The 21,365-nt window shown below is 35.1% G+C and overlaps 1 protein-coding gene across 1 annotated transcript; it reads left to right on the top strand.

Annotated features, from left to right (window-relative positions):
* Positions 1 to 569: 569 nt before the first annotated feature.
* LOC120072269 (APO protein 2, chloroplastic) lies at positions 570 to 3,741 on the top strand. The gene is made up of 4 exons (XM_039024710.1): positions 570 to 738; positions 1,428 to 1,596; positions 1,702 to 2,057; positions 2,699 to 3,741. Exons 2-4 carry the CDS (start codon positions 1,429 to 1,431, stop codon positions 3,528 to 3,530), a joined length of 1,356 nt encoding a protein of 451 aa, XP_038880638.1. The 5' UTR covers positions 570 to 738; position 1,428; the 3' UTR covers positions 3,531 to 3,741.
* The last annotated feature ends 17,624 nt before the right edge of the window (positions 3,742 to 21,365 follow it).

Consider the following 21,365-nt stretch of genomic DNA (forward strand, 5'->3'; position numbering starts at 1 on the left):
GAAAATAGGAAAATGAAGATAACTCGTTAATGAAAAAACATAATTACACAATTAAATAGGATGGAAAACAAAAATAGGAAAAAATAGGAAAATGAAAAATTTGTCCAAAAATAACACTAAAAATCTTTATTTAAAAAATTCAAAATTAAAGATATTTTTTGAAATATATGGTCAAAGATGATTTTTTAGGTAAAATCCCAAAAGAAATTACATACAACATACTTGATAGGTTAAAAATTAATATGTTTTTTTTTTTTTTTTTTTTTTTTTTCCCTGAGTTGAGCAACATTTTCATTAGAGAGACCCATACGATTATACATTTTTCTTAATAAAATAACCAGAATATCTTAAATATTTATGTAGATGGTCCCCAAATTTTATTTTATTTTATTTTTAATTTTTAATTTATCAAAGATGAGTCCATGTCGGCCCATTCAAATGGCTGGGCCGTTCTTCTAAGGCCCAATTTAGCAAGAACGATTGGTCCACAATGAAGCCCAAAACTTCCTTTCCCATCCATCAAGTTTCCCCTATCAATTTCCATTTCCATTTATTTATTATTTGTAAAAAGATAGAAAATTCATCAATCTGACAACTGAAAGTAAACAATAATCGGCATTTTGTTAAAAATCCTCCCAAAGCCATGGAATTTCTCGTCTCATTCGTCTGTTTACTGTCACTAGATAACTATCCTTAACCAAAAATCAAACCTTCCTCAGCAAATCCATCGATTTTCTTGTAAGTTCACAGTTTCCTTCTTCTTGTCTTTCCATTCCATTTCTCCATCGGTTTTTCTTGCTGAAGTATGAATTCTTCGTACTGGGTATCAGTAAACGTTTCGTTTTGAGATGTTTACTGCCAATTTACATTTACATTGATTTCCAGCTGAAGCTGATAACCAAGGGGTTATTAATTTTTTGTTTCCTGCCGATGCCCACCATGTGTTTGATAAAATTAGCTTTGTGGGTTTTTATTCTATCTGTAATCACTTCGATTAGTTGTACGTAATTTGTGTAATTCAGTTATTTTTATTGATTTTCCATGATCTTTTTAAGCAGGCAGTTGCATCATGATGTGACTGCGTTGATTTTGGGTTAAGGGTATGCTTTAAAATTAATACTACTTTCGGACTCGCTTTGTTTTGAACGATAAATAGCTTAAATCATTTGAACATAGCTCTTGAATTCGCTCAATAAGATCTTCCAGAAGGAAGGCCTATCAATCCTGCATTGCGTGGCCTTGAAATGGCATTTTCTTTCAGTTTCCCTCATCTTTCTATCCTTTCTACCATTCAATTCTTTTTTCTCATTTTACATATTTGTAAATCTTATAGTTATAGCTGTTTTAATGTGTTACAGGATAGCTACTAATAATTCTCAGCATCCCTTCTTTTGATTACATGTAAAAGCAAGTTTTTCTGGTTTCAGGATGGATTGTAGTACTTGTAACTACTCTCTTAGCACTATTTCATCTTGTTCGGTTAAAAGGTTTACATTTCCTTCAAAATTGGCGTCCCGGAGAATTTCCTTTCAGAAAAGATATGAATTTTTTAAACCAAGTACATGCCCTGGTCTTAGTTTGCTGGATTCTTTGCAGGTATGAATAATTTCTTAAGTTTTCATTTTTTGCTCTACACTACTGTTCCTTACCTTATTTTCTTTTCCAGCTTCTGATTATTTTATTCTGTATTGTGATTTGCAGCATATTAGTAACTTCGACTTCAAAGCCCTATCCAAATGTAAGATAGCATCATGGAAGATACCTTGTTCATATTCATGTGTTGTAAGATGTGATCATCCTCAAAATGCTGATTTTCCCCGGTACTATTCCAAGAAAGAGAAGAAGCCATTTCCAGTTCCCATTGTGGAATTGAGACGAGCAGCAAGGGAGAGAATGAAAAAGAGTAAAGGCCAGCCGAGAAGACCAGTACCACCTCCAAAGAATGGTTTGTTAGTCAAGAGCATGATACCAATTGCCTACAATGTATTCAATGCAAGAATTACGTTGATCAACAATCTCAAGAAGCTCTTGAATGTGGTACCTGTCCATGCTTGCGGGTAATTCTCCTTTTTAGTCTCCAATTGGTTGTCCTTAGCTACTGAGGAGAATCTTTTTAGCATGTTGATTCGGACTATCAAACATGATCATGTTGTTTCCAGTTCATTTTCTGGAATTTATTTTAATCTATCAGTTGCTGTTTATTACTGCATTATACTAATCTGAAACGTAAGATGGTTGTTAAATGTCATTATGTTGTAACTTCAGCATTTTTTGATAGGTGGTCTTACTTTATGCAGTTATTTGTGATCCAATTGGCATGACTTCCTTTTTAGAGGACGGAGATTTGATCTTCCTTCCCCACAGTTGTACTAAAAAAAAAAAAAAATCTAAAATAACTTCACCAGGATTGGTGGGTGAGGTTGAAAATAGACATGATATGAGGCACCATTAATTGTCTACACAGACACCTATATCTCAGAAGTTAGACATCACTGCACATAAAAAATCATATGGATGTCATCCTGAAAAATTAACGTAAGCCTTGTAGCTCCCTAATCTAACTTCCACTCACACGCTTCGACTGACTTAATCATCGGTATAATTTAAGAGTCGTGATTCTTTGACGGGAGATATCCTGCAACATTCTTCCTCGAACAGATCTTCACAACTTTGTCTAAATGTGATGAAAGTTGTGCAGGTTTTGCAATGAAATCCATGTGGGACCTGTTGGACATCCATTCAAGTCATGCAGAGGCCAAAATGCTAATTTCCGGAAGGGGCTTCATGAGTGGACAAAGGCAACCCTTGAAGACATATTCCTGCCAGTAGAAGCATACCACCTCTATGATCGTCTTGGGAGACGTATTTCTCATCAGGAAAGATACTCAATTCCACGAATTCCTGCAGTGGTTGAGCTCTGCATTCAAGCTGGTGTCGATCTTCCTGAATATCCTGCAAAGAGGAGAAGGAAACCAATCATCCGCATCTCAAAAAGTGAATTCATTGACGCAGATGAAAGTGAACTACCAGACCCTGAACCAGAAGTACCTCTAAAACCTCTGTTAACAGAAATTCCAGATTCTGATGTTGTTGCCCCGAGCGACAAAGAAGATATAGCTTGGCTTGCTGACCAAACAATTCAAGCATGGGAGAAGATGAGGCAAGGAGCGAAAAGACTGATGAAGATGTATCCAGTGAGAGTATGTGGGTATTGTCCAGAGGTACATATTGGTGGCAGTGGTCACAGGGCACAGAACTGTGGTGCTTTCAAGCACCAACAACGAAACGGTCAACATGGTTGGCAAAGGGCCGTGCTCGACGACCTGATACCGCCTAGATACGTGTGGCACGTTCCAGATGTAAATGGACTTCCATTGCAGAGGGAATTGAGAAACTTTTATGGACAGGCGCCTGCTATAGTTGAAATATGCATTCAAGCTGGGGCTGCTATCCCAGATCAGTATAAATCAACCATGCGAATGGACGTGGGAATTCCCTTGGACATTAAAGAGGCTGAAATGGTGGTTTGAGTTGTTTCCTTCTTGTTAAGTTAACCACTAAAATATTAATGTATAGTATCAAAATGAATATATGTTCGGTTTTGGCTCTAGATAGTAGCTCCTTCCATTTGTAATATTAACTTAAAAGAAACACGAAAAAGGTGAATGAGGCTGTATTGCAACTTGGAAGTCTCTGTTGAGTTTTCAATGGATGAGAGTTCGTTTCATGATTTCGAGCTTATCCCTCAAAATTTATCCATTCTCAACTTTTAAGTAGGTGTCTTTGGCCAAATTGAGCGTAATTCAACTAGTATAAAAGTTTGTACTATCGACTGTGAGATTATAGGTTCGATTCTCATATCGATACTTTCGTAATTTGCAGTTGAAACGTTGAATCTAGATTTAATATGTTAGTTTATTTATTCTAGACAACAAGTTTGTTAATGATAGAAACACATGTTTACAAAACTGATTTAGTAAACACAAGTTACATAGTTAAATTTGGACTAAGTTCAAGAATATAGTAGTTTTTCAAACTAATGACAAAAAATGGGGTACATAAGAAAATTTTTCAAAAATACGTGGGAATGGAAAGTATTGACAAAAATAAATAGGGTTGTTTTTGGGATGATAATCGTATACCGATTACCTTTTAATTCAGTCAACGCCATGTTAGCGTCGATGGACTAGTCAACAACAAACATGTAGACCGGGTCCACGATTTGCTTTTTGTGTTTTTTTTTTCTTTCGATTTTGACTTTTTTTTAAAAATTTTTAACTAACAATTTTTTTCATTATTAAACTTAATTATATATTTAATATGCAATGAAAACTTAATTAGTCTACACCATATTAAAAATTAAAAAAAAAATAGATAAAAGAGAAATTAGGTATTTAATTTCAAAATAGAAGTTTATATGAAGTTTAAAGACGACCCCCTGGTGCTTACCCCACACGGATTTGTCTTTGTGTGCCTCTATATTTGTTTCGCCTTGCTGCTGTTGTCATCTACGACAAACACGTCTTCTATCAGTGTCAGCAACATTGTGTCGTCTTGTTTGTTGAATAATACTTTTTACATTGAACTCAACTCTGGTAAGTTGTGTTATACTGAATATTGTTGTACATCTTCGATAAAATTATTCTGTACAATGAAAAAATTAATATTAAATAATATTCATATCATATATTTGGGAAATGTAAGATTATAAATCTTTTACCATACAGTAATAGTAAGCACCATCAGGTGTGATAAATCGTCTCGTGATTGAATCGTACCAGAGAAAATAATCATCTGACATAGTTGGTCCATTTGTTAATAAAATTCAATTAAATAAAGTCATCATTTCATTAAACAAGTCATCAATGGCTCAAAAAATAAAATTACATTACAAAAATTTCATTACATAAAAAATAAAATTTAATTACGCAAAGTCATCAATGGCCCGACGATAAGCATCTAATGTACGTTGTGGACAAGTACGCTTGTTATGTTCTTCTCCCTTGAAAATTGTGCATCGAACTTTTTGCCTAGCCTCTTTCTAATCCATTTCATTATGAATGCGCGTACTTTTTGGGTGACATTGTTCTCTTAGTAAGTCCGCATTTGGACGAACTACAGTAAAAGATAATTCTGGCCAATAATCTGGGTGTTGTATTGGATGGAAGCGGCTTTCATAACATCGCTTGAACATGAACAATTTGTAGCATTCAACAATAAGATGTATGTATGTCAAAGGCATGTAATTACAGACTGCAATTACATGAGAGCATGGAATCTTGAATGACTGTGGGTGCAGATGCTCGTTTTCCCCACCTTCTAAGCTTTCTCATGACATATTTTGTATACATGTCCCCATGGTCGAGTGGTTCACTTATCTCTTATCTTCAACGTTCAAATTACAGTATTGTACGATAAAATGTTAATCTAACCAAAGAAGTAATAGGTAACATTTTAGCACTTTTGAAAACATCATTCATACATTCAGTTGCATTGTTTGTCATCCACCCATAGCGGTTCCCATTGTCATGTGATTAGGTCCATTTCTTCAAGCCAATATTAGAAAAATATTCAAGGCGGGTTCAATTGTTTCAACTCTTTCATGCACCGAATGAATTTGTGCCTTTGATGTTGATTTCCTACTTTAAACACCAAATTTTTCAGTTGCTTCGATCTATATTTCATATTGAAATTACTAGTAACATGGCAAAGACAATATCAATGGTACACTCTAGGTTCACTCAAACCAATTTCCTCATTGTTAATTGCAGCAAGAATGTCTTATGTCTATTAGAAATCAAGCAAATCCCATATCGTTGGGTAACATATTCACGCAAACTCCCACAAAAACCATGACTAACTAGACGAATTTTCACCTTCAACAATAATAAAAGCAAGGGAAAATATATGTCTATTTGCATCAATAGATAACTCAATAATTTTCCCTTATACTTTCCGTAGAGATTAGTTCCATCAACCTAGATTAATAGTCTACGATATTTGAACCATTCTCTTGTAGGATTGAAGTACCAAAAAAACTCGACCAAAAATAGTTGTACCTATTCCTTTCCTCTAATGTTGACCCCCGTTTACATGTTGAATTAGTAATTTCCCAATCTATTTGTGAGAACATATCTGATGGTACCAACTCAAGATCATGTTCCCCACTTCTATCATTTCCAAATAATTCATAAGTTCAACATCAATATCACCATCTCCATCGTTTCAAGGTTCAAGAATGTCTAAATCTTCAAGATGCATCGACATATTTACTTAAATTTTGACAACTGTTATAGCTGACAAAAAGTATGTTAATATGACAAAATTTTAAATCCAAATAAATAAATATTCCAAACTTTTAAATCCTCTTTTTGTCACAACTTTTAGTTTTCAACTTTTGTAAATTTTCTTAAAAAGAAATGGTTTGTTCCTTCTTTTTAAGAAAATCCAAACAAATTAATATTCCAAACAATCTAAAATATTTTCTTAAATTAGCCCAAATAAAAAAAAAATAGATCTATGAATCAGCCCAAAAAATAATCGTATACTTAAATTAGCTTAAATAAAATATGAATTATATACTTAAATTAGCCCAAATGAAAATAAAATAGTAGATCTATGGAAGAAATTTTATATATTGGAACAAAAGGGTAGCTCAAATGTACAAACTTTGGAAATAAATAAATAAATACCTAAGGAAGGTGGTAGATCGGCTCACAGCAGCGTAGTAAGATTGCGGCAGCAGCTATAGGATCGGAGACGACGAGGGAGGAGGCAGAGGAGGTTGCGACGCAGGAAGATGAAAGTTTCAGATGGAGGAAAGGGGGGTCGTGGGATTTATTGAGACCACTAAGTTGTGTACCCGATACATGACTTAGGTAATCATGGACCCTATCCACGATTATGTAGTCAACGACCATCTATAAGGATAGTCTGCGTGCCAGTTCATTGTCACTTCACGGGCTCTGAAGGAAGTCGGATATTGGTACACGATTAATGGGTAATCGATATATCAGATACACGATTTTAAAACCTATTTTTGTCAATACTTTCAACTCAACCTTATTTTTGTTAATAATTATTAAAATAACATTATTTTTTTAAAAAATGGTTCAATTTCTATAATATAATTCTTGTAAACAGTTTGAACTTCCTAATTTCAAGCTTATCTTCAAATTACTAAAACCATTCATCAAACATATTTAAAATGACATTCCAAGCCTTGTGATGTCCTTTATTTTAAGTTAAATTACAAATTTGATCTCATAATTTGTGAAAATTAAAATTTAATCGATGAAGTTTTAAAATTTAGAATTTAATCTTTATGGTTTGATATAACATTATAAATGATTCCTGTGGTTTGATAAAATTCTTATAAACAATTTCTATCCCAGGCATTTTTTTTCGAGAGTTTTATCAATCTGTAGGGACTAAACTAAATTTTTTTTTTTAAATCATAGGAACCAAATTTACAATTTAACCTTTATTTTATTTGCCTAATTGGACTTAATTACTAACTTATTCAACAACTATTATTTATGCCCAGCCGAGCCTAGTTTAACTGGCAAGAGTTATGTGTTTGAAATGTCCCTACCGTAATTGTATTTTTTTTTTTTAAAAGGAAACCCATAATTAACATGTGCTTATAAAACATGCAATAAAAGAAGAAATCCAAAGAATAGAACCAGAGCGAGTCCAATGGCTGGTTTGAAGGCATTTTGAACTGCCATAATCTGCAAAGAACGGCCACTTGTTTAATCCAAATTCCACATCTCCCCGCTTTCTTCTCCATGTGTCGATCCCCAATTCTCCTTTTTCTTCTCCTCTTTGCCCTAATTCCAAATCTCACAAACCAATTTCAATACCACAGACTTGCCTGAAAGAAAATCCAAAACCAGAGGAAGAACAGAGCATCGTCAATGGCAGGATCACAGCAAGTAAATGCCGCCGCTGACGGAATGAAGGGCCCATCTCCGGCTCAGCACAGCACCGAGGTTCTTCACCAGCGCAAGAAACTTCCTGTTTGTCCCATGAGAATGGCGATCGGCGGTTTCGCCATCGCCGCGACGCTAGGTTACTTCGTTCTCTACTCCAAGAAGAAGCCGGAAGCTTCCGCCCTTGATGTCGCCAAAGTCACCGCCGGTATCTCTACTCCGGAGAATACCCGTCCTCGCATGTAGATATTTATCCGGTAGTCTTCTTCTTCGAAAGAGAGATTCTTTCATTTCTGCATTCTTTTTGTTGTTTCGAGTTTTTGATATGATGATTTGTAATACGTTTTTTTGTTAAATTATGAAACGTCCTTTTGTCAGATGTTTTCACTAAAACGGGGATCAAAATCGAACATAACGGGTAACTTAGTAGTAATACACATTTCAATAGTTGTAATATGCATGGTATAGGTAGCAAAGTTTCTATTATACTAAGTTATTTTAACATGTAAGTTATGAAATAAAATTTCATTGGACAACGATTAGGCACATATAACAAATTAAGGATCTATTAAAACAACGTCAGAATTTCAGGAGTTCAATCTTCTAATTAGACATGATCTACACAAAGTGGCAAAGTCAATTGGGCTAACGAATTAGCAGCAAACCATTCTTTAAAGAAGAGATTAAATAGCTGAGTTCAAAAATGTGTTTCAAGAGGTAGGGAGATTCCAACCTGAACTGCACATCCCTCGGCCAAGTCCACATGGGGAAGAGGACCTAAACTCTTGATCGCCAAAAGCATGGCTCACCCCTCATTCTCTGGAATGATAATTCCGGTTGAGACTTCATTTAATTGAAAAATTGGTAAAAAGATTTATTTCCAACATTTCAGAACTTAAGGGTTAAAATCAACTTCTAAAAAATAATGGGAGCTTTAGGGGTGTAATAATTGAATTCCACCACTGTGTTATGTTTCTTTTTTTCATTTAAAAGGATAAAAAATTGACCAAAGACTAGTTTCAATGATGTAAAGGTAGAAACTAAAACTTTTGAAGCATAAGCTGAACCTATTCTGAAATTTAGGGACATTTTACCTTATTATATGAGGATTTGAATCTCTATTTTTATAGGAAGGAGTACAAGTCAATTACTGCTAAGTCGTAAATCAATCTTTTACTCACTCCCAAACCTATTAAAAGATGTGACAAACATGCATCAACTTTCCTAGCATTTCAAAGTTATATTGCATAGTTCTCAGTATTTTAAGTATAAATAAATCTACTTTTAGACTTTATGAAGAAAATTTTATACCACTGGCTCAAATTTTAGTACCAACATTTATGATGTCCACTGTAACCAACCAAATTCTCAGGAAAATTTTATTTAATTGTCTTGTATTATTATGTGAAGATTGAGATGAAATTGAATTGTGTTTAAATAATTCAATTGTTAATTAGTATTACAACGAATTAAGGGTTGTTTTAATTTAATTGAAGTGTTGGTTTTTATTTGAAATTTTTATTGAAATTATTTGGAGAAGATTTGGAAAAGACTTCCTTGATTGATAAAAGATTCTTTTTGGGTCTTAATTTGAGTTTGGAATTTGAGACAAGGGAATTTTATATTTAGGAAAAGAAGGGATTTTGAAGGGGAAAAAAAAGAAATTAAGAAAATAGAAAAAAGGGGTACATAAAGATATAGTATATGTATTTGTTTAGAAAAAGAATTAGGGTTTTAAAGGATGTATATATATATATATATGGGATTTTCACCTAAGAAGCCTATATTTGATCATATATTTTCATAAATGTCTTTAAATTTGATTTTTTTTCCCTAAAAAGATCTTTTATGTTATTTTGGACAGTTTTACCCATTTTTATATTCATTTATATTCGTTACATATATATTTCTTATTTTCAAAACTATTTTAATGATGGAGAGAGAAAATACATTTATTATAAAGAAATAAAAGACATTTGATATAGTTTTTCTCATTTATCAATTGGAGAGAGAAAATGCATTTATTTTAATTTTTTCTATTTTCCAATTTGAAAAAAAAAATGAATTTAATGAAATTTTATTTTCTATTTATGTTGGTTTTCACATATTAATTTATTGATTTTTTTATAGATTAATAATTATTTTAAATATCCTTAGAACGTTTTGATAGATTCATGATTATTTTAGATATACCTTAGAACATTTTGTTAGATATTTGAAAATATTCTGATCAATATATGAAAGTTTATAAATTAGCGACTGATTCATGCTTGACATAAATCACAGTATAAACCAATATATGAAATATACCACAATATATAAATCTTCATAAATTTCATTTACACCACAATATATATATATATATATATCATAATACAAGTCTAAATAAAAAAAAAACACTCGTTTATATCAAATAAACGAATACATATACTATAATATATATCAAATTTTCAACAAAAGCTAAAAAAAGTACATATATATCACAGTATATATAAAAAATAGAAAAAAAAGTCCATCTTTATGTGGGGGTTTATAATACATAACCCTCTATCTTCATCTTTTCTTCTTATTCAGCCATGGCCACCACGATTCTCTCTCCTCATCATCGTCGAACGGACTTGTTCACCCCACCGTGCTGTTGACCGAATCTACTCAATCCGTCATTGTCGATTCACCCCACATCGTCTGCACCATCGATTCGTCCCAAGTTGTTCGTGTCATCTCGTGTCGAGCCATCAAACGTCGTCATCTACTGCCTGCAACTCAAAACACCGGAAGGAGAAAAGAGAGAGAGAAGGGGAAGGAGAAAAGAGAGGGAAGAGGAAGAAATTGGTGTGAATTATGGGGGAGAGAATATATGAAATATATTATTGGGGAGAGAGAATATATGCATGCGGGAGAGAGAACATATGCATGAAGGAGAGAGAGTATGCATGGAGAAGAGAGAAATAAATAAATAAATAGATAATATATATATATAACATAGGTGATGACTAAATTGTAAATAACCACTTATATTAGTGAAAATAAGGATATATATATATATATATAACATAGTGATGACTAAATTGTAAATAACCCTTATATTAGTGAAAATAGGGAGGCCAATAGGTCTTTTTTTTTGTAAAAAAAATAGAAATGTTCAAGACATTAATATAATATGTGTCTATTCTTTAGGCCTTTTGCAATATATATTTATGTTAGGGCTACCTTGGGAAACGTGCTAAAGAGAAAAATAAAGAAAGAAGAATTAGATCTTTTTCTTCCTTGCAGCTACGTGAGAACCCCCCCCTCCCCCCACGTTCAGCGCGCAATCGTCTTGCCCATTTGTTAGGTAGGAGTCGTCCGTCATCCTCATCTCCTAGTCGCCGCTCGTCGTCGTCCCTCCTCTGGTCGATCGTGTCGTCATCATCTCCCCTCTAGTCGTTCACGTCCGTCGTCCTCAACTCCCAGTCGCCACCGGTCGTCGAAACATCGTTATAGTCGTCCAATCGCGCTGCTCTGTCGCCGCTCGTCTACTGCCACTTGCTTTGCCTCGTGTCATCCCTTAACTTACCGTTTGGGTTAAGTTCTTGGCATTTGGTTAATTTTTGGGTTTGGTTCTTGATTGCCCAATAAGTTTTCGGCTTAAAAACTCTTTCTTGGTGTATGAAGATTATATTGAGTTTTGGAAAGTTTCAGGGTGCTATTCAGTGAGTACGACACTGATTTCAACAAGATTTTGGTAAGGATTTGAGTTTTTTTGGTCGATTGGAGTGTGAAGGATGTTGTAATTTTAGTTTATAATTATTAGTTGTGGCCTACTTTCAGGTACGATGGCTCGATTCAAGTTTTGGAGTAGTTTTGGAATAAACCACGTGTGGGGTAAGTGGTTTAATTTTTTTTTTTTTTTTTTTTTGGATTGAAGTCGTGGTTTAGAAATTGAAGCTAAATGTTAAAATCTAATTTATGGTTCGTGCTTTAGGATTTGATTCAAAGTGTGAGGGAACTAGAAGGGTTTGCTTGAATAACAATGTTTAGGCCTAAATTCATGTAAGTGACTTACAACCGATTTGCCCTTGAACCCCAAGTTGATGTTAGGAGTGTGAATGCATTGTAGGCGTGTCTCTGTTGTGAATGGAATATTCTGTCATGGTTGATTGTTATACGATTGTTGAGACTGTTTAGGAAACTCATGAGTTATGCTACTATAATTATTACAATATGCTATGACTTGTTATGAATTTGGACAATGTATGTTGCATGTTCGATTGATGGTGACGGTTAGAACCCCTATCGAACTGTATTCATCTCCTGAGTATGTTTTGGTGTCCTTATGGGATCGCCGCCCACGATTATGTTATTGTGTCTCTTCGGAGTCACTTCTTATGAAAGAGAATCTTCAGGTTCGCCTCTTAAGCCTATGTTTATGCCTAAGTCGGGATACACACCTTTGTCTTGATAGGGATACTAGCATGTACACACCTAGTGGACCCAGTAGTGGGTCACTTACTAAGCATTTCTATGCTCACCATTTTTCTTATTTTTTTTTAAGTAAAGGAAAGGATAGGATGGCGAATGTAAGAAGAATCCATGACTGATCCTTGGGACTTGACCACCCTTCCGTACATGTTTTTTCTTATGTTTGCAACTTTTAGCTTTGTAATTAAACCTTTAAATTCTTTGAATATTTCACTCAATTTTTTTCTTTTAATTTAATTTATTTTTAAATTAAAGCTAGGGGTATCTCGAACAAAGATTTTATTTTATTCTATTATATTTTGCTTATTTATTATTATTATCTACTTAATTAATTATTTTTTATAGTTTTTACAATAAATATTTGTTTTGTTCTTTGGATTTAGTCAAATTCTATGAAAATTCCATTTTGAAATTTATGCATGTATATAGCAGCGGTCTGATTCCCATTTTAGAAAGTCGGGTCATTACAATTGGTATCAGAGCTGCAGGATTTTGGTTATGTAGACTAACTTACATCGTAAGTCCAAAATGTCCCCTATGGCTCATTAATGGATTATTCATCATCGTCATGTATGTCTTGTAAGTAAAATTTTATGAAAAGTTGTGCATGAAATATTTGTTTAGTTGAAATATTTGTTTAGTTATGCCCTAATTATGCTCTAATTGTATGTTAAACAATTTGAAAGAAACTAGTATGATATCATGTTGGATTTATGATAGGTATGTTCTCTGATGAAGGATTCAATAATAAAAAAAAAAGTTGGTTATGTTGATTGTTAGAAAGTGGTACGAATTAAAGGAAGAGGTAGTCGCGGTCGAATCCTAAGGGCTGGAATTAGGACCCCATACCAGTGAATTCCCTACCACCTAAAGACCCTTCTAGGTCAGGGTTGCCAAGGTTTCCCACAAGAAACCGGACTTGGATCATGACTGCGCCCCCACAGGCACAGGATCCTCAAGCCCAGCATCTGTCTTTGTCGGGAGCACATGGTGGTGGAGCTGGTGGAAGTCAGAACGTTCTGGTAACTCCAGCTCCACTGAGTGTCCAAGTTAACGAGAAGGCAATGGCAACACGAATTGGGGAAGCGATTATGTCATCTTTGTTGGGTAGAATGCAAGAACTAGTTCGCTGCGCAGTGGCAGAGTAGATAGCTCAAACTAATTAGACTCAACAGACCCAGACACCACAGGTACCACCCCCGTAGGTCCAGTCGACATAGGTACGGGCTCAAAACCAAAATTCACAGGACTTGTCTCTAGAGGCAAAGCGTTTGCGCGATTTTCAAAAGTATTAACCCCCAACATTCAATGGGCCAGTGCCAACTAAGGCAGAGATGTGGTTATCCACTGTGGAGTTAATTTTTTTATATATGAGGTGCCCTGAAGATCAGAAACTCCAATGCGCCGTCTTCCTACTCACTCAGAATGCTCAACGTTGGTGGTGCTCCATAAAGCAAATGATAGAAACTAATGGTGGACAGGAAACCTGGGACTAATTCAGAAATGGTTTTATGAGAAGTATTTTTTCGCCACTGTGAGGTACAACAAACAAATTGAATTTAAGAACTTGAAGCAGGGAGTCATGACCATGAAGGAATATGAGGAATAATTTTATAAGCTTTCTTACTTCGCCTCTGACCTAGTGGCCACAAAAGCAAAGAATGCCAAATGATTTGTAAACGAGTTAAAGGATGAGGTGCGCGACATAGTGAAAACTTTTGAGCCGACTGCCTATGCGGCAGTATTTCGTGTAGCAACTCGAGTTGATTGCCCACTAGGGGAGGCATTCTTGAAATCTTTAGCAAGAGAGTCTAGCTCAGGCCAGAAGAGGAAGGAAAATTTTACAACGCCTAAACGGTTACAAAAGAGTCAGAATGTAGATAGGCCACCACGACAACTTAAGCAACAGGCTTCCGAATCTGGAGGGATCATGAGGGATAGGCCTGTATGCACATCCTATGAAAAATGCCATTGGGGCCATTGTTTGACTGGCACTAGGACATATTTTTAGATGCAAGCAAGTAGGGCAGACAGTGGATCAATGCCCTGGTGTTAAGATTGGAGGTGGTCAGTCTTCGAGTATGCCTCATGGGTTTTCGAACAGACAGAAACAACAGGGTCAAATGTATATTACAACTCGATCGGAGGCTGATAAGTCATGCACAGTGGTGACAAGTACGCACCCAATCTTGGGACATTACACCTTAGTGTTATTTGATTCTGGCTCATCTCCTTAATTTATATCCTCAGTGTTTGTTAAGCATGTTATGCTAGAACTAGAGCCTTTGAGTTATGTCTTATATGTTTCTACTCCGTCTGGAGAAATTATGATAGTAAATGAGAAGATAAAGGCATGTTAGATTGAAATAGAAAATCATGTATTAGATGTAACTTTAACAGTGTTGGACATGCAGGATTTTGATTTCATAATAGGCATGGATTGGTTGGCTGCCAACCATGTCAGTATCGACTTTTCCCGCAAGGAGGTGGTCTTTAACCCTCCCACGGAAGCTAGTTTAAGTTTAGAGGAGTCGGGACCGTGGTCTTGCCCAAGGTAATTTCTACCTTGAAAGTCAACAAGTTGCTTAACCAAGGCATTTGGAGTATCTTGGCCAACGTGGTTGATACTAGGGGCTCTGAGATCACTTTGTCATCCGTGTTGGGTTGATGCCCTAAATCTCTAGGGTTAGTTTATAAACCTTGTATGAACAAACTAGTATGTGATTAATAATATTTGATATTTTATTCACTTTGTCTATGAAATGTGATATTTTAGTTGCATTAACCACAAACTAATAAACTAACATCCAAGGCCATCATTGTAACTTAAACATATATGTGGAGACATACAGGTGGATCATGTTTAAGTGATAACCTAAATGGTCTGTAGTATATGGATAAGATTGGATACCTTATCCTGGTGATACTATGAGTATGACCCATTTTGTAGGTGTTACAAATATTGTAAAGTGCTACAAATGATCTAATCTTGATCATTCATGTATTACATATGCGAGCGGGGATATTCTATATAAAGGAGTTTGTATAAGGCCGGACCACGAAATGTTTAGTCTCATTATTTTGAACTGTTCATAATAGAGACTTTCATTTCACTAGGATGACCATAGGTAACATGACCTTAATCCTGTGTAAGTTGTGAACTCCTACCTATGAGGGTGGTCTCTTGATTTGTATGGGTGAGAGTGGCTAGATCGCCGATTCAACAAGCCTACCATTTTGATGATTCGTCTGATTGGGGAGCTGGGAACTCAGCTACACAAGACAAAATTCATTCCTTCCCCGATGCAGGGGTAAGTAGATAAATTGCTTATTTAATGGCTGATTTCGGGTCTTGAACAATGTGGCGCCACACCCTCTCCTGACCCGAGAGGGGTTTAGTCATAGTAGGACTATGATCTATTGTTCATTAGAGGGATCAGTGATACTTAAGGAGTTAGATGTAACTATAGGGACAAAACAATAATTTGGCCCAACTGTACTTATGAGCAATTTGTGAAAGGTCATCGTATTGTTAATTGATTATATTCAATGGACACAGAAATATATCTGTAGTACGAAGAGTGCAACCATCGATCTTTAGTGGAGTGCCCGACAGTTAACGGATGGTGGATAATGTAATTAAAGAGTTTAATTAATTATTCACATATTGTTGGAGCTTCAAGCTATAGGTCCATGAGGTCCCATTGGTAGCTCAAAAGGATTTAGTTGAGAATAAGTTTTTAGGTTAATTTGAATTATTCAAATTAACAAGAGAGAATTTAATTATATATGATATAATTAAATTGATTCAATTATATATGATATAATTGACATAATGTATTTGATAATTAAATATTAATGAGATTCATAGTTGTTAAATTTAATATAAATATGATTTATATTAAATGCCATAAAATAGAGAAAAAGAACTATAGTTTATATTGTATATGATGCAATATTAAAATTAGAAGTTATAAATATAAAATGATAAGTTGGTTATCATATTTATTTATATTATTTATTATTTTGAATAATAATATCTTTTTTTTCTCTCCAACCACCTTAGTGGGTGGTTAATTGGTTTTTTATAGCAAAATGGAATAAAATATTTTTGTAATTCTTTTCTTCTAGTGAGACGTATAGCAAGACTATACTATACAGAGTTTCTTTAATCTTCTTCCTCCTAAAAACTCAAAATCCCTCCTTACCAAAATAGTCAGAGTCCACAACTCCTGGATTCTCACCCCGAACATACCGAAGGTTCTAAGTGGTGGTGTCTTCCTTTTTGGTTCGTGAGATTCTTAAAGAAAATCTTCAAGGTTGTTGTGTTCAAGGTTCGTGATAGCTCGAGGGGTTTATGCAAAGAAACATTCTTCAAAGGTATAATCTTTTGAACCCTATTTCTCATTTAAAAAGCATACAGTAATTTTGCTTAGATTGTATAATTTGTATATTTATTGTAAATTCGTATTTTCAATCTAAATGGAATTTGGAAGATCTGCTTCCACTCATGAATCTCTTTAAAAATGAGTTCCTTCAATTGGTATCAGAGCCAGTTTGCGTTTTGATTCCAAATTCCATTTATGTATAGAAATCGTTTATAGTTTTGGTGGATTTTTAGTTTATGCATTGCGTTTAATTGTTAAATGTATATGGATGGTGTTTTATGGATGTTTAAGGGATAGTAAGCTCTGCTTTTGGCTCTTTGTTTAATTATAAAGTTAAATTTTTAAGGGCCCCTGTGTTTTTGGGAATTAAACTTGCAATCGAGTATGTGTTCATTTGGTTTTGAGTCATTCGTAAAGCTTCAGAAGAAAGGTTGAAGTGCGTATTCGATAGAGAAGACGAAACCATGGCCACATCATGTAACAAGAACTAAACGTTTGTTTTGATTTTGCTATGCGTTCGTGTAGAGTTTTCTGCACAATCGTGTAGCATCTGCTAAATGATCGCATAGCTAATGTTATGCAATCGTGTAGAGTTTGCTATGTTACGTTGGCTGCATGATTGCGTAGGCGCTCGATGGGTAAACGATCGCACAGTATATGATACTCAAAGCAAGGCTTGCGTGCTAAACGATTGTGTAGACTATCATGCTCATCGCATAGTCAGTAGCTACACGATTGCATGGTATGCGATACTTGATGCACGCTGCACGATCGCGTAGACTTTCATGCCCATCGCATAGTCAAAAGCTACACGATCGTCTATCAGGAGTTTGCTACATGATCAAGCTGCAATGGTTTTTGGTGGAGCAGTCCAAGGTGAGAGGTTCAAGACTGGGTTTACTTGTTCCGAACCGGTGGACTCAACTTTTGTAATAGTTTAGCCATTTAATTTTCGATTTTGAGATTAGCTATCCCGATCCATCAACTTTAATTAAATATGCATGTGATATATGTTTATTTTATATGCCATAATGTATGTCATATAGTTTTAAAACCCACCACAGATTATGCATTTATTTTCATTCATCATTTTTATATTATAAGTGTTATAATATATTAGTATGCATGATTTAAATTACATAAAGCATGCTCATGCATCATATAATATAAAAGTTATAATATATGTATGCATGTATTATAGCATATCCATGCATCATTTATATTATAAATGTTATAATATAATTGTTATAAATAACTTATGTATGTCTAGCTTGCAATGTTTGTTAGTTTTAATTATTTCATTTCTTATAAATGTTATAATTAATGAAATTAGAATTAAAATCAATAATAAAGAGCTGCATGCAAACCTTAGGCTTTAATCATTTTTTAAAGTGTTTTAAAATTTGATTGAGATAGACCTAAGATCACATTTCTAATAAGATTAGAAATCTAAGGTTAATCTTTTAAATCGATTTAATAGGATTAAATTGATTCCTAATAAAAGATTAAATATGTAACAAATGTATCTATAAGGGACCTTTTGTCTGAGGTTGGTACTGGCTAGATTGGGGTACTTAAGTCGATGGAAACGTCGTACCCCTACTTGACCTGAAAAGGTGAATTAGATAGATTTATTATATGCATGCAAATTTGATGAAAGTCTGTTAAAGAGTTTAATAAGACTTGAATCAAAGTTGTTTAATCATCAAAAGCAAATGTTGTCTTTTAGAAAATTAAACAAATAATTTAGATAAAATCAGTAGCCAGATTTTCTAAGTTAATGAACTTTAGGTAGAACATTTAGTGGGAGGAAAATGGAATATATGATACTTCACTTTAACCTCTACACGTTTCTCCCTAAAACGTTCACACCGTGAGATCTATCCTCGGCCTCGAGGCACCATGGGTGTCCCCCTACGGGTGGCATTTGGGTAGGTCAATACCAAGGTGAATGGAGAGAGTGTTCATAGTAAGTGGGAGCAGGACGTGTGATAACATATCCCTCGGTCTCTCTCATTAGGTTGGATAAAGTTTTATGCATCGCCTCGTGGCATCGTGGGTGTCCCCCTAAAGGATGACAGTTTTGCATAACTCGTTATTTGATCTCCAGAAATGGATAGGGTTGCTATAGTCTCTTGTCCTAATCGGCTTTTCCCTAAGGTTAGCTCATTAGGGCGGGACTCTAGGACCTAAAATGAGGGGTTATACTTACATAAAATTGTTAAGGATGTTAACAAATTCTGGACCAAACAATGGTGACTATTAGATTCAGTTACAATGAGTTGTTTTTGTCTAATGGTTGAGAATGTCTCATTTCAGTGAAGAGCCACTAGATCACCTTACGGTGACTTTTTTCCTGCCTCACTGAAGTATCATTGCAAAATAGATACAACTTAGGGTACACTAGACTATTTTACTAAAATGTGATTGGTTTTATAAAACTGGTTTATTGCAAGTAGACTTAATTAAGTTTGTTCTGTTTTAGCAATTATATTATGGCTACTACGACTTTTAGCTTACTTACCGCTGAGAAACTAATTAGTGAGAACTACGATAGTTGAAAAATTAAATAAGCACCATTTTAATCATCGATGATCTCAGATTCGTCCTAACGGAGGAGTGTCCTCCCATTCCAGCTTCTACTACTCATTGAAATGTTCGAGAAACATACGAGCGATAGCAAGAGTGAACGAGAAGGCTCAAGTGTACATCTTAGCCAGCCTTAACGAAGTTTTGGCTAATAAGCATGAGCCCATGTTCACTGCACGCAAGATCGTGGAGTCCCTGAGGGGAATGTCCGGACAACCGTTCACACAGCTCAGGCACGACGCTCTCAAGTACATCTTCAACTCAAGGATGCAAGAGGGGTCATCTATTCGAGAACACATTCTCAACATGATGATCCACTTCAACATGGCTGAGATGAACGGGTCGAGCATCGATGTCCAGCCAGGTTAGCATAATTCTGGAATCCTTACCAGATAGCTTCCTTCATTTTCGTAACAATGATGTTCTGAACAGGATTGACTACAACCTTACTACTCTACTCAACGAGTTGCAAACATTCCAATCCTTGTTGAAAAGCAAGGAGAAGAAGGATGAAGCAAATGTTGCTTCATCATCTAAAAAGTTCCACAAAGGTTCAACCTCTAGAACTAAGTATGCACCTTCTTCCTCCGACACCAGAAAGTGGAAGAAGAAGAAGAGTGGTAAAGGAAAGGCTCCTGCTAACCCATAAGCTGCTGCTCCAAGGGGTAAACAACCAGTGAGGGTTGATAAGGGAAATTATTTCCATTGCATCTGGGATGGGCACTGGAAGAGGAACTTGCCCTAGATATTTGGCAGAGAAGAAGAAGGCCAAACAAAGTAAATGTGATTTGCTTGTTTTGGAGACTTGTTAAGTGGATAATGATGATTCTGCCTGGATTATTGACTCTGGGGCCACTGACCATGTTTGTTTTCATTTCAGGGGGAATTAATTCCTGGCGATAGCTTGGTACTGGTGAGATGATGATGCGAGTTGGAACTAGGCATGTCGTCTCAGTTGTGGCAGTGGGAGGTCTCCAGTTAACTTTACAAAACAAATTTCTCATTTTGAATGATGTATTTATTGTTCCTCATTTAAACAGGAACTTGGTGACTGTAAAATGTCTGTTAAAATGTAAATATCAACTTAATTTTTCTTATAATAAAGTGTTTATTACTAAGAATGGTGTTGATATATGTTTTGCTCAATCGGAAAATAATTTTTATGTGCTAAGGCCATTAGCAACAAATTCCCTCCATAACATAGAGATGTTTAAAATTGTCGTAACTCAAAATAAGCGACTTAGAATTTCTCCTCCGGAAAATGCCCATCTTTGGCACCTAAGATTAAAACACATTAATCACAGTAGGATTGAGAGGTTGGTGAAGAATGGACTTCTAAGCAAGTTAGAAGAAAATTCTTTACCGGTGTGAGAGTCACGCCTTGAAGGCAAAATGAATAAAAAGCCTTTTACTGGAAAATTTCATAGGGCCAAATAACCTCTAGAGCTAGTGCATTTAGACCTTTGTGGTCCGATAAATGTAAGAGCCAGTGGAGGTTATGAATATTTCATCACTTTCACTGAAGATTATTCTAAATATGGGTATGTTTATTTAATGCAACAGAAGTCTAAGTCTTTTGAAAAGTTCAAAGAATTCAAGGCTGAAGTTGAACGCATTAAATAAAACGATTAAAACATGTTTATCTGATCAAGGTGAAGAGTTTTTTAATTCATCTTTCTAGAACTATTTGATAGAACGTGGAATAGTTTCCCAACTCTTAGCATCTCGTACACCTCAACAAAATGGTGTATTAGAGAAGAGAAATCGAAACTTGTTGGATGGTTCGGTTTATGATGAGTTACGCTTCCTTACCTGACTCATTTTGGTGTTATGTAGTGGATACTGCAACTTATATCCTAAACTGGGGTTATGGAATGGAAATAAAGTTAGTTTACGTCATTTCAGAATCTTGAGTTGCCCAGCACAGTGCTTGAGGCCAATCCTAAGAAATTGGAACCACGTTCAAGGTTATGCCTATTTGTAGGCTACCCCA

This window comes from Benincasa hispida, chromosome 2 (assembly GCF_009727055.1).
Source record: "Benincasa hispida cultivar B227 chromosome 2, ASM972705v1, whole genome shotgun sequence".
In the NCBI taxonomy this organism is placed as follows: Eukaryota; Viridiplantae; Streptophyta; class Magnoliopsida; order Cucurbitales; family Cucurbitaceae; genus Benincasa; species Benincasa hispida.